The sequence below is a fragment of the Siniperca chuatsi genome, linkage group LG6 (assembly GCF_020085105.1).
Source record: "Siniperca chuatsi isolate FFG_IHB_CAS linkage group LG6, ASM2008510v1, whole genome shotgun sequence".
In the NCBI taxonomy this organism is placed as follows: Eukaryota; Metazoa; Chordata; class Actinopteri; order Centrarchiformes; family Sinipercidae; genus Siniperca; species Siniperca chuatsi.
The window spans coordinates 25318485-25336838 of record NC_058047.1 but is presented as its reverse complement, the minus strand read 5'-3'; the positions used below and the strand labels follow the sequence as shown (position 1 = coordinate 25336838).

General features: G+C 39.2%; 1 protein-coding gene across 1 annotated transcript; it reads right to left on the bottom strand.

Annotated features, from left to right (window-relative positions):
• Positions 1-5665: 5665 nt before the first annotated feature.
• On the bottom strand, positions 5666-12290 carry dpt (dermatopontin). The gene is made up of 4 exons (XM_044199382.1): positions 11928-12290; positions 7849-7974; positions 7063-7170; positions 5666-6828 (listed from the first exon to the last, which is right to left on the bottom strand). Exons 1-4 carry the CDS (start codon positions 12200-12202, stop codon positions 6762-6764), a joined length of 576 nt encoding a protein of 191 aa, XP_044055317.1. The 5' UTR covers positions 12203-12290; the 3' UTR covers positions 5666-6761.
• Between the last annotated feature and the right edge of the window lie 6064 nt (positions 12291-18354).

The window sequence follows — 18354 nt, the reverse complement described above, 5'->3', positions numbered from 1 at the left end:
AGACCCAGAGGGGAAAAAGTGAGTAAGCTGTTGTTCTTAACTTTAAATCTCAACCAGCTTCTATTATCTGACACCATCATTTTGTGATCACAGGACGAACACGAGTTGACTGTGTAAACACAAGCGCAGAGCTCCCTCCTGAGTCCTCAATGCAAAGGTTCTTTCCCAAGAGCCAGCGACTGGGAACTGTAACACTTGGGAAGTAGAGGATTCCCATCAGATTATTGTTCATGTTTATTGCCACAAAATTACTGTTTACAGATTCATTAAGGAATCCACTTTGGTGGAATAATCAGTCTGTTAGTCTCAGTCAGCTGAAGAGTTTCTTCTGAATGTGACCAGATGTGATTAAGCTCTTATTGGAAATCCCAAAGTGCCGTCAAGCACCATCATGAAAGCGAGGATCTCAGATGAACACTCATGTCCTCATTTGTAAATAAATATGACAAAATCAAGGCAGAGGACACAATCCACACTATTAACCTGTGCCGTGCCCAACGAGCCACTGCTTGCAATGTGTTTCTTTGTGTCTTGAACCCTCTCGCTCAATTCAATACACTCAGGGGTTTTGCTGCAACAGGTTCACTTGGTCTGGTATGACCAGTAGCTTAAGGTGGCTAATGTTAGCTAAGTGTGTAAATGACATTACTGAGTCAGTTTGCTAACTACATTGACAATGTTACAGATAAACATTAAAATACTTTTATCACAAAAGTAAAACAAGAAGTAAACACACTGTACCTCACTAGGAGATATGTTCGTTTTTTCCTTTTTGCGGTCCCATCCCACTCACTCTCAGTCAGGTCCCCTAATGATGACTTTAAAGGTCCAGTGTGTAGGATTTAGTGGCATCTAGCGGTGAAATTGCAGTTTGCAACCATTTGAATACCGCTCACATCACCCTCCCCTTCCAAGCGTGTAGGTAGTGGCCGCGAAACTCGCGAACCATTCTGGGCTACTGTAAAAACATGGCGGTGCAACATGGCAACCTCCGTGTAAGGGGACCCGCTCCCTCTGTAGATACAAATGGCTTACTCTAAAGGTACCACAACGATTCTTATTTTCAGGTGATTATACACTAATGAAAACATACTTTGTATATTATATTCCATTTCTGCCAATAGCTCCTCCTAAACGTTACACACTGGACCTTTAAAGCAACGGAATCTTTGCGAAATTAAGGGAAAGTCACTGTGCCATTATCTTTTTATTATCTTGTTTTTCAGCAAAGCTTCCATAGTCTTGCTTTAATGTGAACAAAACCAATTAAATCTTCAGGAAATCCTGCATTTAAGGGGTTGGTTAACCAAAAAACACATGTTCTTATTTACCCATAGTGGTATCTAGTCATGAAGACATGGTAGTTGTGGTCAAAAGTTGTCACTTGAATTACTTTCTACTGAAGAAATAGTCCCTATTAAAATTCCTGAGAATGGGGTCTGTGGATTATTACACGCAAAATTCCATAAGTAATCAAAAGGAACAGATATTGTGATTGAATGGACCCTTTAAATTGCTTCCACCAGTTTGATATTCCCCATTGTGTACATGTACTATGAATTCACACCATTATAACATATCTTCTTAGAAAAGCAGTACAGTTCTGTAATAAAGGTGAAACTGAGTTGTGATGGGGCTACCCTGCACTGCGCCCCTTGTTGTCTGACATGAAACGAGGCAGCTGTTTTTGTCCTCAAGTGAGAGCAGTGAGAGCGGGCAGAGGCTCTCTAAAATAAACAGGCTATCTGTGCAGCCCCAGGGCTGGGTCAGGGTCACGCTCCATGGTGCTCACTCACTTGGGCTCTCCCTGCCCACAGCCCCTCGCATCTTCAGCGGGTGAGAACAGAGCATTCTGCTTGAATTAAAACAGTACGCTAGGAAAAGACAAATCATTGCTGTCCCTGATATAATGTAATGTAAAGGAGTCACAGTGTGCTGGAAATAACCTCAAATAAGTTACATTTCCTCCCATCTCATTTCATGGTCAGCTAATTGATTTGGGAGGTAAATAATGTATTATGATATGATATTATGATGATAATATAAGCACTTAAGTGGATGTAACTGTCAGAAATAATTAGAAACCATAAACAATGTAATAATGAATGCTTAGTCAGTAATGCTGGTTTTCCAGTCGGTGTAAGAACTGTCTTATTTTCTATCCTCACTGTAAACTAACCTCCCTTTTTATAATAATTCTGAACCCAAACCCAAGATTAGGAGCTAAATATGTATTCAGTCATGTTTGTATAGTTTAGCATAAATAATAGTAACTTTTAAACAAGAGTCTACAGCCATGCTGTACATGTACAGCCGTGATGCCAACATGCATGCTTACAATGACAATGTTAACATGTTTCATCATCTTATGAAATCATCATCATCATCATCATCATCATCATCAATATTTAGCAAATTATTAGATTTTGCCTTTGAGCAGACACCACTCAAATGCATCGCATCAAAAATCTGCCGACCAGATCAAAGAGCTGAGCTGAGGGCTACAGATTACACAATAAGCATGGGATGCATGTGTAAGGAAACGTTTTTAACACAAATACTTTTACTTTTACTTGCGTAGAATTTCAGTCAAGTAACAGTACTCCTTCCGTAGGATATTTCAGTACTCTTTATGCCTCTGGATACGAAGCAGCAGACAGAGCGGCGGAAGGTTTTGCATTGTGTGTGTTCAAATTGCCTACTGCAGCTTTAATTTTAGAAAGGCTTTTCAGCATTAATGCAGTAGCCTCTTATTGTGAGAAGCTGTTATTTGTCTCATTCTTAGCTTCTGACTGCACAGGAGCCTCAAGAGCAAGCTAATGAACTCAGGCATTAACTGCACCAGCTTGTTGCTTCAAGTGAGCGGAGAGAAAGACGTACTCAGGGACTAGCTGTGAGGACAAAAACATCACATGCTCTTTTTTTTTAATTCAGAGATGATTGGTGCTTGATTAATGGTGTGTATTCTTGTTGTTGATCATTTTCTATAAGTTCTATAATTGATAGAAGTGCTTTTCTTTGTCTCATCACTTCCAGTGGCTGTTCTGTAGTGTATTGTGACAACCACCATAAACCAAATAACAATTTGCAATGTAGACATCTTTATTAGAAAGATAAACATTTTAAGCCAATTAGAGACAAGTTTAAGGTTCACTTTAACATGCATACTGAATTGTGATGTAGCACATGTCAATGAATCTCCACTTTCCATTTTGTGCAGTTATACTGTATACTTTGTTGGTTTATTTAGACTCAGTAATGTATTTATATTAGCATTGTACTAGGGATGGCACTGTCGGTTGGTCGATCCACCACTTCCATCCAGACTGAAGTATCGCAACACCTATTGGATGGATTGTCGTGAAGTTTTCTACAGACATTCATGGTCCCCACAGGATAATTCCTACTGACTTTGGTGATCTCCTGACTTTTCATCTAGCGTCACCATGAGGTTAGCATATGAGTGAAATGTCTCGGCAATTATTGGATGGCGTGCCATGAAAATAAACATGGTGAACTCTTAACTTTTCATCTAGCACCATCATCAGGTAAAACATTTTATTTGTCCAACATGGTTTGGACCAAATACCTGCAAAATTAATGACATTTCCCATCAGCATCAGCTGCACTTTGTGTTTAATGCTAATTCACCAATGTTAGCATGCTAACATGCTAACCTCAGATGGTGAACATGGTAAACATTATACCTGCGAAACATCAGCATGTTAACTTTGATATTGTGAGCATGTTAGCATGTTGACATGATGTTAGCATTTAGCTCAAAGCTATATATAATACAAAGTACAGCCTCACAGAGCTGCCAGCATGGCTGTAGACCCTTAGGCCTCATTCAGACCAACTTGAGCCCGGTGTGAAAAAACGCAGCCCTCTCATTCATTTGAATGGAGCCAGTCTGTCAGTGCAGAGGGGGTGCCAACGCGGGGGGCTACGGCAAAACAACGCAGGGTCGTCCAGCTAAAAAGTTGTACCAGTCTTAACTTTTGCTAGGCAAGGCACCATGCTCGCCAGTCAGATACATGCAAGTGCACATTCCTGGCAGATTACTTTGTAACATGAACGCTGCATTTCTACTGTTTACCTAGCGATCATCGTGATGGAAGATAAAATAGTTGCTGCTGTGATAGCTTTCCAGAGTTGTAAAATACCACCAACGCAGCCCCGTGTTGTTTTATTTTAGAGTGGCTTTTCAATCAATATGTAGATTACGATGCTACTTTATATTTTGCTGTAAATTAAATGTTGTAGCATTATTTTCATTTGTATACATTTTCATCAATATTCAATATATAAAGTTTTGTCAAATGGTATTTTTCTGTATGTTGTTACTGAGTTGTGGTGATTGCTTATATTTTGTCATGTAATATCCTTATGTTATATTGCCCACTGAGAATCTAAATTTCGAAATGTTAATAGTCCAGGCATATATCTCATGCATCCTGTTCAAAACAGTAACAGGTTTTCATCAGAAGTTAAATCCTTTTTTTCTCTGGGGCTTTGTTGCCATAAATGTATACTTAGCTCTTAATTATATGGCTGCTAACTACAGATTCCAAAAGTGATTGCAGTAAGGAGACTTTAATAGCTTTGTGGCTCGTCCTATCATTACAGCCAGTGTGAATATTGTTTTGAAAGGATTGTTTTTTATCCAGCTGTAATGAAACGTGTTGGAAGGAGGAGAGTATAGAGCAGGACGATATATCCCCCTGTCTTTTCCAGCTCAGGCAGGAGGCTTCCACCACAGGGACAGTGAGTCTCTGAGGGCAGGAGGCCTCTGCAGGCATGTGGCTCGCCACTGTCCACAGGCTCGGGGGACAGCTGTGTCGCGCTGCGGTGTTTGGCCCTTTGCCCCGAGACAGCAGTTGCCATAAACAAACAGTGCTGAAAGCTACTGGCCCAGTCCCCAGCTCTTTTCAAGACGGTGCAGCAAGCCGGCTGACCTGCACCCAGCTCACTCCATTAAGTTCAAATAGATTTTAACAGCACTTTGGAGAGTTGAGCTGGTAAAGAAATTCTGCTTGTCCTGTACAAAACAAGTGGAATGAGAATGAGGACAAAGTGGCAGCCAGGCACTTTATTTTTCCACTTCCTCTTACTGCTTACCTTCAGTTCACATGCTAGTAGATGTATTGGGGGAAAAAAAACATTTTGCTACACAAGCTCTCAGCGATGCAGGATAAAAGTTTTATGCTCCTGCATATAAGCCCCCGTAAAACCGCAACTTGTTGTTTTTTCAGTTAGGTTTTTGTACAGATTAACAAAAAAAGATACAAATTTGTTACCTTTAGAAGTGCATTTATTTTGTTACCGTCAGACACAGACAGGGTAGCTGTTTCCACCTGCTTTGAGTCTTTATTCTAAGCTAAACTAACCTGTAGCTTTTTGCTGAGCAGACAAACAGGACAGTTCTATTTAAATCTTCTCCTCTAACTCACAGCAAGAAACAGAATAAGCATATTTTCCAAAATGTCAAACTATTCCTTTGACATTTTTAATAATGACCTTAAGAGATACATTTGTTTATCTTTTTTCCTCCACTCCATTTTTCCCCCTAAAGAAAACAATCACAGTAATAAAAAAGTGATTAGCTGTTGATATAGTAATCCCTGATGTCAGACCCTTCCAGCAGCATGTTATGGCAATATAAAGCAGTGCTGAGTTTACTTTCAGCCAAGTTAAGCCCAAAGGAGCTGTTGATGTGGTCATGGCTGAGTTTATCCTCTCTGTGCTTTTGGAAAGCTTATACTCTCACATAGCTAGATTATCCTTTCTCCCACAATATTTTCCCTCAACAATTTATTGTATTCAGTTACTGTAATACTCATGAGATTTCAATTCATATTCTTTGATTTAATTTTAAACATCATATACTCATCATTTGATTTTTTTAACATGCAAAACAGATATTTTTGCATTATGCGAGTGCATTAACACACCATACCTTTATATTAAATAAATGACTTTACAAAGTAAGGGGATTGTTTTAATCCCATTTTCACACGGTGTAGTTACATGAGTTCCAGTACAGCATACAGTGTAGCTGTAATTGCCAAACTGGACAAGACACTTTAATAAAGGAGGGATGTGAAGTCAATTGAAAGCAGGTGGAGACACTTTTTGTTGCATGCAAAGCTCATCTTGCCAATGAATCTGAAAGAGCTTCTCATTTCTTCCAACACAAACATGATTGTTCCGAGAGTTACTTCCAAGACAATATCCCAATCAGCCACACCCCGCAGCTCACTGAATGCTTTTATGACCATGAAAATGCTGTGTTTTGCCATCACTGTCACGTGACCTCAACTAAGAGATCTTGGAGCAGTAGTCTGATGCAGTGTTTTCCACCCCTATGACCACAGCATCAAATAACTGAGTTCATTTTTTGGAAAACCACTTTCTCATAGTGCCAAAGGACTTCCAGTCCCTCCTGCAACCAAATGAAAACACTTTGGCTGTCCAAAGTGTCCGGTGGAGCCCAAATCCCCTGTGCTGATGTTTATTTTAACAGTTACCTTTATATGAGCAGTCATTTTCCATGCTAGACTAAATTGCGAAACTGTGATTATACAGGCATATATCACATGCCTGTGGTTAAACCATTCATCAAAAGTAAATACATGAATGAAAACATGAATCATATCAGTTCTGTGTAATGTCAGTATTATGTTTTTGTTTACATGTCAGAGTAAATATGTGTTTTTAGTTCAAACTGTTTATGGAGAGGGAAAAAAGCTGCTTACAATCTATAAATTTTCAAATTCACAATCAAATTCTGTCATTCTGCACAGGATGTACTTCCACTGCCGATCTCTGAAACAAAGTACAAGACAAAATCCTGTCAGTTCAACAATCATAAATTACCAAACTTTATTGTTTCTTCAGTTTTTTGTTTGGTCAACCAATAAATCCTGATCCCATAGGGAGATCTTTTCTTCCAACTCAGCCACAAGAGGATTTCAACAATTTTTGGATAGATTCTAGATCCAAACTGCTGCTTTGTGGGATCAGAAGTTATTAGGAAAAAAACAGATGTTGTGAGCAAACCTTAGCACTCCACTGAAGGTGGTCTGGGCACCTCGGACGAAGTAGCCGTAACTAGGGACCACCAGCTCTCCCTCCTCTCTGTAGTTTTCAGGAATGTCAGTGGTCTTCCTGTGGAAAGCAACAAAAGTTTGTGTAATGTTTTTGCGAGTTAAGCATTAATGTATGTAAACCTTTAAAACGATAGTTCAACATTTTGGGAAATACGTATTCGCTTTCTTGTCCTGAGATTAAGATGAGAAGATCGATACCACTCTCATGACTGTATCTAGTATCATCTATTTCTTGGGTAGGAGCAGTGACATCCTCGAGTCTCCTCTAGCTAAGAAATAGGCACATAACCTCTGTTAAAACCAGGAAGTTGTCATTTTTACAGTTCTGTTTGTGTATGGACTAAACAAGAGATAAAATGTGTTAATAAGTGAGCTCTAGAGGTGCTAGTAGGCAGATTTTGAAAACTTAGGACAGTGCCAGACTAGCTATGTCCTAATTTAAACTAACCATATACTAGCTTCAGCTTCATATTTAAAGCTGGAGTGCGGGACTTTTACATATAAATGAACGCATGTTACATTCAAGCCCTTGCCAAACGAGTTCACACAATGCTGATTAAGCCTTTCACGGCCAGGTAAATCTCTGTACTTCGCAGCATACCAGAGTTTTTAAAACTGGTTAATAGACAAATAAGAGAGTGGTATTAATCTTCCTATCTAACTCCCAGCAAGAAAGGGAATAAACGTGCTTCCCAAAATATTCCTTTAACATGTCCATAGCCCTGTGAGAACGTACATGCAGGAGTAGGGACAGCGGCGTTTGTAATAGCAGCAGTAGAACTGCCATTCCCGGTCAAGAACGGATTCAAAGTACTTGCTTTGTACGCCCGCTACCAAGCCGTTGCGAGTGCATGTTGAAGTCCTGCAAAGACACATGTGAGTCATTCAGTTATAAAAAAAATCAATTTTAATTTATGACAGTGGAGGAGAGTAAAAAAGATTTAAAATGACACCCCGTACTCTAACGTCATTCTTTTCAAACATAAAGTTTATATTGTAGGTTTATACTATATTTTAAGTTAACACTTAAGTTGTTTGTGGCCCATAAAGTTCATTGTCACCCCAACACATCTTAAAATACCCAGTCCAAGCAACAGGAGATGCACGATGTGTAGATGGTTGTCATGGCAACATGGACACAGCCATCAGCCATTCAGCCAATGGGGGTAGTCCCCCTGCAGGGTAATGTCCTAGCTGGTGTAATTCAAACAGACAGCTGTGTTAAAGGGAGGCAGGCATGGCAGTGATAGAGTGTACACAATGTTTGTCTTTGAATGAGTGGGCAAGGTGTAGTCGAGCTTAACTCAAAAGAATCTGAAGAGCACAAACGCGTTCTGCTCTTCAATCTAGAAAAAGTAAGGTGAAGCAGTTGAGCCAGCGATCTGTTTGGCTGGATGATTCAAGCTGCTGTTTACACGGAGATGTCAGGCTACAATTCTCCCTCCAAAGAGGTTGATCCAAGTCCTTTAATTAGATCAACCTGTCTGTGCAGTTAATGGTTAGCTGAACATGTTTATGTGAGCTTGTGGCATTTGGGCAGTAAAATTAAAAGATTACCTGACTGCACGTAAAGGAAGAAAGTCATAAAAAGGAAAGTCCTGGACAAGATTTTTTTCTTCTCCGTCTTCAGTGGATAAAACAGATTCATGTACCTGGCTGAACCTGCTGTGGATTATTGTTGCATAGTCTGTTTACATTGAGTTGATACTATCTAGTTTTTGTGAATGGCATGTTACAAAAGTTCAGGAAAATGCTGTAACACGTGGCCAATAAAATACAATATGATATCTCTGAAGGGCCTTTGACGCAGCCTGTTGGATGAATCTTGTTCAAATTCACTGGAGGTAGTCATGTTCCCAGGAACTGTCAGTTGAAGACACATATGGCTGTTCTGGAGTGAGACGGTGTAGGAGAACCTGGCTTTGTTCCTCTAAATGAGAAAACAGTGGAAGGAATTAAATTTTTTATGAAAGTAACAAAAAGATACACAATGTGGAAAGTCTTAAGTTAAAATCTTCCTTTAAGATTGTGTTGTAGCAGAGACAAATTAGTGAGTTTAGCAGGCTATAAAGATTGGGTTGCACCGGTTATTTGTAAGTCCATTACAAAGGTTGTGTGTGTTCTTAGTAACAACTAGCTAGTTTCAAACTAGTAATTTTCTAGATCTAATAACACTAATTAAAACTCAAGTGCTAGGCCTTGTTTCCACCAAGCAGTCCAGTTCAGTTCAGTTCATTACACATTAAAACGGTTATTTTCGCGTTTCCATTATGAAACGTTTTGGATGCCGCTGTTGAGGTTCCAAGTGAGCTGAGCCACTACTAAAAGGTGGAATCAAAACACTGCAGATCACTGATGGTGAATGGGAGCACGGGCAACCAGAGTCGGCTGCCTCGTCATCTGCGCTCTGATGTAGGATTTCCCAAACTCTCCTGTTTTTTCAGCAGTCTTTTGACTTGCTGCCTGCAGCCTTTTCTCAAACAAAGCGAAAGTGACGGTGAATGGGAGTGGAGGAAAAGGTTAGCAGTAAGTTGTCAATCTGGCAGGAAATGTACAGTGTAGGTTAACGTTACAGTATGTCAGTTAATAAATGCTACAGCTTCTCAAGACCAAGTAAAGTCTCTGTTGTTTCCCAACTGCTGGAAAAGTGAAGGGGATTAGCCCCGAAACCCCAGTAACAACCCTGCCTACATTTAAGAGTACTGTCTGCGGTGGAAACACAAAACAGATCGGTACAGTACGGGTTTCAAGGGTAATATACTGAAAGTGTTTGGTAGAAACACGGCTTTTGTTTCAGAGTTAGCGTTAGTAGCATTCGTGCAGTTTAGAATGAGTAAAAAATATCCGATCATGCTAACCTAACTAACATTTTGTTATTTGATATGTGTTGTGTTATTTTGTTAAATGTCATTTAAAGTGGTCATATTATGCTCATTTTCTTGTTCATAATTTTATTTTGGGGTTGTGCCAGAATAGGTTTACATGGTTTCATTCAAAAAACACCATATTTTTTCTCATACTCCACATTGCTGCAGCACCTCTTTTCACGCTGTGTCATGAACGCTCCGTTTTAGCTACTGAATGAGGCATCTCCCTTGTATTCGATCTTTGTTGGGAGTTGCACATGCGGGTAAGGACAACTAGCCAATTAGAAGCAGAGTAGGGTCCTGACGAGGAAGGTAGTGTGTGATCCAAAACAAAGCCGCTTCAGCCGGTAACTATGGCTTCGGTTCAGCCGTACATGTTCAAGCCGTACTGTCTGATACTGAAACACAGGCAGAATGACTAGAACCAGCTTCACAACCTAGACTGGAGCAGGACTTTGGGCTTTTTCACTTTGCAAACCTATTACATGCACAAAAAAGACATATAACACAATAAATAAAAGGGAAAAAGCCAAAAAGCATAATATGATCACTTTAAATCTGGGGTGCCCCAGTAGCTCACCTGGTAGAGCCGCAGCGGCCCGGGTTTGAATCCGGCCCAGGCCCTTTGCTGCATGTCATCCCCTCTCTCTCCAATGCCTTTCCTGTCTCTCTCTACTGTGACTATCAGACTAATAAAGCAGAAATGCCAAAAAAAAGACTTTTTTTTAAATGTCATTTAAATCTTCCCAGTTTACACCATTGTTAAACTGCATTTTATCAAGTGGTCAATGTATGGACCATATTCCACATTACCTCTCCTCATTCTTACCAGGTCATATGTTAGCAAGCTAGCGTTTCAGTTTTGTCCGTTAAACTAGCTAGTTCAGTTAGCTACGCAGCAGTTACTTCTGGCAGTTACAGGCTGAAAATATTTAGTAACAACTAAACTCTACATAAGAATAGTTTGTGTGGCGCAACCTGTTTTAATTTAGTGGTGTATAAATTTCCACCCACTACACACTTATATTATAACAAGGCTAAGTTTGAAATTGTGAAGATCTGGTGCAACCTTTCAATGACCGAAAACATCCTCTGGTAGCAGCTGTATCTTTCTTTATGCTCTAGATGTGCTCCATTTGTGTGTGTGTCACCCACCCACCAACAACACAGTTGGTTTTGCTCATACAATAGTTTCAGCAACTCCACACAGGCCTCATACGGGCCTTTGTTGTCTGCTAATAGTGACCTTTAATAACCTGTGTTGGTCAAAGTATGTCCTAGACCTACAGTGAAGAGACATAACTTAGTAATTAAGGTGTTTTTATCGTTGATCTGTACTTCCTCCTGTTGACTGGAACAATAACCAACGATTCACATGGATTTGTCTGTAATAAATGTCCTTCTGAAATGCTTATTTGGGCCTAGATGAACAAATGAACAAATCCAAACATGCTGTTCAGAGTAAAAGAGAAGCTGTAGAAAACTGCTGAAAGATAGTTTACTGCAACATTTACTGTACACGTGTAATCTGACTCAGATGTTCCCAAATGACTGATTTACTGATCTCCTTTCAGTGCATTTCTGAATTACTGTAGTTGTTTATCATTCTGCAGCATTTATTCATATCACTGCTGGTTAAATCCCTGTTGACTATAAACAGAAGTTAGAGTGAATTCTGTGCATCTCTGTGCCACCGGCTAGACATCCTACCAAGAAGATTACTGAAATGAAACATGTATGGATTCCTAACAATCGAATCAGTATTTAAACTTTTAATACACTCTAAATTCTATAAATGCAAGCAACAGACTTACTGATTTTACTGTAAACCCTAAACAGATGTGACTGTCCTCCACCATGCTTTAACTCAGAGCTGTAAAAGTCAAAGAAAGTACAAAGCAGGCGGTCAACAAGTAAATAAATCACTGATATACGACAGAGGACCCACCACTCCATCCCAGCACGGTTGATGTCGTCCCACCAGCAGTCACTGGGCTCCCCCAGACCCTCAGGTGTGGGCTGGCACTCAAACGTCCACAAGCGGTCCATGCCGTCCTGCTCGCTGAAGTAGCTCCTGGCGGCCACAAGGACCTCTCCGTGGGCACACTGGAAGTTGAAGCTTTGGCGGTAGCCATTGACCCAGGCCATGTCATGATGGTCGTGAGACTGAGCTGCCACTGTGGCCAGCAAAGACGACGCCAACATCACCAGAGCAGGATTCATGTTGAAGAAATCTGTTCGTCTGCTGCGCTTCCTCACAGCTGCCTCAGTTTAAACTCCTCCAAGTCTTTTGCTGTGCAGATGTTTTGTATCCAGGAGCGATGTGTAATTTGCTGCTCATGGGACAAATCCAAAAGTGGACCTCACTTGACATTTTAAGGTAGACTCTGAGACAGTGCATTAAGAAAGTATCACCATAGATGTGGGTTTACCTTAAAAGACAGCACTTTCAGATAACATGCAATTCAGATATTTATGTGACGACGCTTTATTTGACTCTGGAGATTGCATTCATGTGTTAACCATCTAATTGCTCAGGTTGTTAACTTTGCAGTGTGATAATGGATCATAAACTGGTGAGGATGCAGACTTTTTGCCTGGGACATGCAGCTTTAGCATCAGTCTAATTCTTTTAGCATGACATGATGTATGTAGCCATCGAGTGCATGTTTAAGATACCTTTACAGAGTCAGCGGGAAACATTAAAAGTCAGCCTGAGACAGCGTTTTTCAACCAACTCATGGAGCTAACTCAAAAAATTTAAATAATAGTGTTGGTATTCAGGTGGGGCAGGTTTGGTTATTAGCAAAATATGAAAGTTATTTATGAATATTTATAAAAGTATTAATATTATCGAACATTGTAGTTCCCGCTCAACAGCTACGGTACTCACGTTAATATAAATCTGAACTACTGACATGATCATACAGTCGTCCTTTCTCCCTGTAGCCATTGTTGCTGTGTGGCACTCAGCTGTTTTTTATAACCCGCTATGAGATTTGTTTTCAGCAAGAAAACACAGACTAATATTAGGTCAACACTACGCGCCAGCTAACATCAACTTTTACTGTAGCTGTCTGTCTAATGCCAAGCGCTGTGGGTTTTAATAGCATCCCTACAATGTTGTGTACTGTACTCTTGGATTAAAAGGTAAATATTTACCTAATGTCTTATATATAAATCTACAGCTAATGTATAGTTACTGTATATGTTGCAAAATGAATTCATTACGAAAGATTCATCACTTGAAATGACTGAGTCTGAGTCTCACGCCACTCGACCATGAAATATGCAGGTTGTGCAACGAACTGGCAACGCCTAGAATGTAATGGAAGGGGGGGGAGGGGGGGATGCGTCATCTAGTGGCTGGATGCTATCAGTGTCATCAATAGCACCTTTAACCTTCAAATAGTGCATAATTTAAGTCGCTTTGCAGTTTGAGATGTTCATATTGATATTGTAGTGTTTTACAATAGCATCAATAGCCCATTTAAATGAATTATGATATCGTTAGGTTTTATGAATACATTTAGAATTATATTATAATTCAAATTGCAGAGTCAAATAGGATAATGTCAACATAATCATGAAGTGTAATTTATAAAGGATTTTCATACTCAAAATTGCTTCAAAGTAATGACATATACAATCCATTAGTGAAAAGCGTAGGTTGGGATAACAGCAGGCTAATTGCACAGGTACGGACCACTCATAAATTGTGCTTGTGCCTGAGAGAAAATTCAAAATACGAGAAAATTGGTGAATGCGGCGAGTTCTCCTAAATCACTCGTACAAGCCACTGAAGAACGAATCTGTTCGTACGAGTGGTTCTCGCATGAGGCCTGATGTTCTTGGGGCTGAGTGCCACAGATAGGGCAGGAAAGTCAGAAATTGTTGAGAGACAGATTGGATTTGTTGACAATAAGAAAAACACTAAATATCACCAGCCATATCCCTAAACTTTAATTTAGCATTTAAGACCAGAAAAAAAAGACACATAGAAGCCACTTATTATAATATTACAATAACAAAAATCAAGACAATATCTAGTCTTCTGTCACATCAGGATATCAATACATCGCCTAGCTCTACATTAAGGTAATTGAATAAAAGGGTCAGGAAGGTCGTGCTACTTTGCTCAGTGCAGAATCACTGATCCATTTTCTTCACTCTATCACAAGATAACAGTTATTAGTTTTTCCACAGCTTCTCCTGTTCCTGTGAAACAGTGTTCTGCTAAAAGATGACTGGCAGACAAGTTAGGCTCTGTTAGAAAATGAGCTCATGTTATTTATGGAGTGTGGGGTTAGAATAGTTTGCGTAAGTGTTGCTTTTGGTCACGCTTACATATTTTATGTCCTAATAAATACTTTATGTCCCAGGACAAGATTCCAGAAGGGTTCATAATGAAATTTAGATTTTAATTTGTTCAGAAAGTGTGTGTCCCACGTCACACTGAGACACACATTACTGCATTAGCAGTGGTGACGTGTCACTCGGGCGTATTTCAGTGGAAAGTGTCAAAAACCTCTGGCAATGGCTAACACAGCTGTTGGCAATGGATTTCAATTCAATTATTATTATTAAAATATGAGGTTTTATTTGTTGCATGTGTATTCAATATGTGCAGTGTATGCAGGGTTGCATACTCTTGATCCAATGCTAAAAGGCTAGTGTGCAATAAAGAATAATTATCAGAATACCAGTAAAAAATGTAATATGTACATACATACTGTAGGTCACAGTTGTAAGGCAAATTATACAATAAGATATGTTCTTGTGTTACATAAATATGTTTAGAATCTATATTTATGCTCCACATAAAAATACAGTTTTCTATATCTACTACACTAGAATAACGTTTACATTAAATTAATGATAAATATTGTAAAGCAGAAAATGTGCAAAATCACTCCAGGAAGTCTCGTTTTTGTCTTTTCTGATCCAAGCTGATGAATTTATCATCAACCATGTCAATTCAGATTAAAGATTTGACAAAACACCTTTCTGGCATTTCTGGCTAGATTCACGGAAACCGATTCTATCTAATTATATAATATAAAGTATTTTACAGAGCTTAGAGAAAGGCCCATTTAACTTAGTGTAAACCATACAGACATATTGATTATAATATATATATAATAAAACAGCGACCCTACATATACATACATATGTGTTTTAAAATGTTTTCTGGCCATTAACACAACCAAATAGGTACTTTTTGTTGGCTTTGATTAGTGTGGAGAGAAATCCATTTGATCACTGTGTGCCTGAAAAATCTGATCCCATGTGAGAGATCATCCTCAAAGCATCTAAAAATAAACAACAGCACTGTTCAGGAATAGTGTGTGAGTCACTGCATGAGGAGTTCCACAAAAGTCAAAATGGAGCGGGGGGTATTTATAGACACTATTGTCTATTTAAAAATCTCTATTTAGAGCAGTGATGTTGGCACTTAGAGAATGTAGGGCTTCATTTACAATACTTTGATCTGACTGTGACATACAGACCACACAGTGCCAGGCCTGTGCACACAATGTCTTTTCATCATTCTGATGCTGCAAAAGAAACATCCTTTGAATCACTGACCACTAATAAAAAATGTTCTTAATAATTTAGGAAGCATAGTGAACCATTATAAATGCAAGTCCCACGTAAACGGAAAAGTCTGATTTATTTGAATGCACTCCAGTGATGAATAAGTGTCTAAAAAATGACACAAGAACAACATCTTTGGGTCAGATGTGCACAAATTAATGTCAGTCTTTTCTAAAATAAATATTTGGGAGCTACAGTGCACAACTGCTTTTCATTGAATCCGACACCATCTTTCACACAGTCCTGGCGCTATGGCAACACTGGCAGCACGGCGGGAAAAATAAACCACACCAAAGAATTGATGGCAAATTTTTTTGCATCCCACTCACCAAAACGCTGACAGTGAACATACTGGACGATGATAATGGAAAACCCCAGATTAATTATTCCCCCTGCATGGCTAAAACTACACAATTAAGTTGATTTTAACTGAATAGTTTTTAAAAATGTACTTCAGCATAGAGTGAAGATTAACTTCATGCCTTGTTTGAAGACACTTTGGCATCAAGCCTGTCTTCTGATAAATGTCACCTAACCCCACTGACATTCAAAAGCGCCTTTTTATAGGATGTCTGATGATAAAGAAACTCCACTGTGGTTGACTGTCACATTGAAACATCCATTGTTACCACAAGAGAAATGTACTATTGTATTTAATATGATGGGAAATATAAAAGCTCAATCCAAATGTCCTAATTATCACACAGCAGTTTACACATACACACTCGTAAGCTTGTTAGGGCGGCTCTGGTCTCTCAGCACCAGGACAGACTTTCATTGTCCCAGGAGCCAGAATGAGGTTTGTATTCAAGTAGATAGTGTCCCATTCAGAAATGTTACTATAAAGATAACATCTGGAGACTGTGTGCACAGGAAAACGGGAACAGAAAGATGTGTGATTCTTCCAACTGTGTACAGAGTTTGACCAAAATAAAAATAAATATGTTGGGAAATGATATTGCAGTTTTCTATCTGAGGAAAAAAAAAACAATTAAATAAAACTCTCCCTGACACTCATTCTCAGTTTGGTGCGCTTCATTATTCAGAATGAAACTGTCATCTCTTGTCAGTTATCACCACATAGAAGGCACTGTTTAATAATGAACTGAAATGTTTCCCTGTAACAAATAGAGAAGTGTGAGAATTTGAACTGTATCAAAGGGCCATGAGAGGGCAGAGCTTTGAATAACTTCTCTGGTCAAAACAGACATTTCATGTTCAAATCGGGTCATCAGTGCCTGCTAGACAAGCTCAGCATATACTATACATATTATCCCACATGTAATGTGCATGTCTGACACTTTTGTCAAAGGCATGTTTGAATATGATCACACATGATGATGTTATATCGACACATGGTAGGCCGTGCACTATATTGAATATCACATTCATAGTAAAAGGAGAATATGTGCATGCTTGTGTGTCCATCCTGATCCATCTGCTGATACCAGTCCACTTGCTGTCTGTCTCAGATGCAGTGGCCTTTAAAACTCCTGTGTCCCCTCAGAATGACATTTTTGATTCGATGCATCATGTGATGTCACAAAACAGCACCATTGTAAACATACAGAGACTCATAGCAAGATGCAAGAACGTGCAAGACCTGGTTGTATATATATGGCACTTGTGGACAGTTTCACACATGAAGGTCAGTTTCTACTCAGCCTGTAAAAACATTTGTGTAATGTCCTCTGTGGCTCTGACGTTTTAGAAAATAACCCTGATGACATTATCAGGGGAGACTGTCCTCCACAAACGACATCATCAGTCATTTCAGCAAGTTACCCAGAACAACATGTGTTTGCGTTCAAGTGACAAAGCCCTAGCGGTGTCAGATCAGATATTGTTTTTATTTTTGTAACAGTGATTTCTAGTGGTTTTGAAAGCCACTGACAAATGCTGCTGTCCTGCCGATAGTCAGATCAGAAAACACATTTTGTTGTTTAATTTGGAGGACTTTGCAACTGGGTTATCTCAGTTTGGGCTTAGAGACTACAAATTTATTACAGAAAGCCTGTGTTAGAAACTGGGGGTGTGGAGTTTGAAAGACATGGGCATTTACCAGGCAGGAAGGGTCTCATAACAGATATCAGGCGCCTTGGTAGCCTAGGGGTTTAAGGTACAGTTAATGAACCACAACGTCTCTGGTTTAAGTCCGGCCAGGGATCGTTCTAGTATGTCATTCCCCAGCTCTCTCTTCCCTCACTTCCTGTCATCTCTCTACTGTTGATTTCTGATTATGGCATAAACAAGCCAGAGTTGCATTATGGGAAATGTAGGAAGTATTTATGGAGCTTGAGCCGAGCCACACCAGGGACTAAAAGTCAGGAATATATCTTGGCCTTAACTATTCTTTTTTTTAAATGTATTTCTTGCAATTCCCCCAGTGTTATGAAAGTGTTTTCAAAACTAAATTGGCAGTGTACCCTTTTTAAAGTTCAATCCAAACAAAAATACCAGAAAGTCCAACATGTTGAAAGTCAGTAAAGTGTAATAATAAGCAAATCATATGACTTGGCTACAGGCTGGATGAGAATGAAAATGTCATGCAAATATCATCTAGGTAGCTCTGCCATTATTTCATTGCAAGCACACATACCTACGTGACTTTGCAAAAACATCCTTTTAACATGCTTTTAAAACCTGCTTTTGAAAATGCACACCGTAAAATGTTTTAATTAATTTGTAAGGTAACAATCACTGCCAATATTTTATAGTAATAGAAGTAATTTTCCAGTGTTTCTTATATTTCAATACAAAGATGTTAACACTCAAAA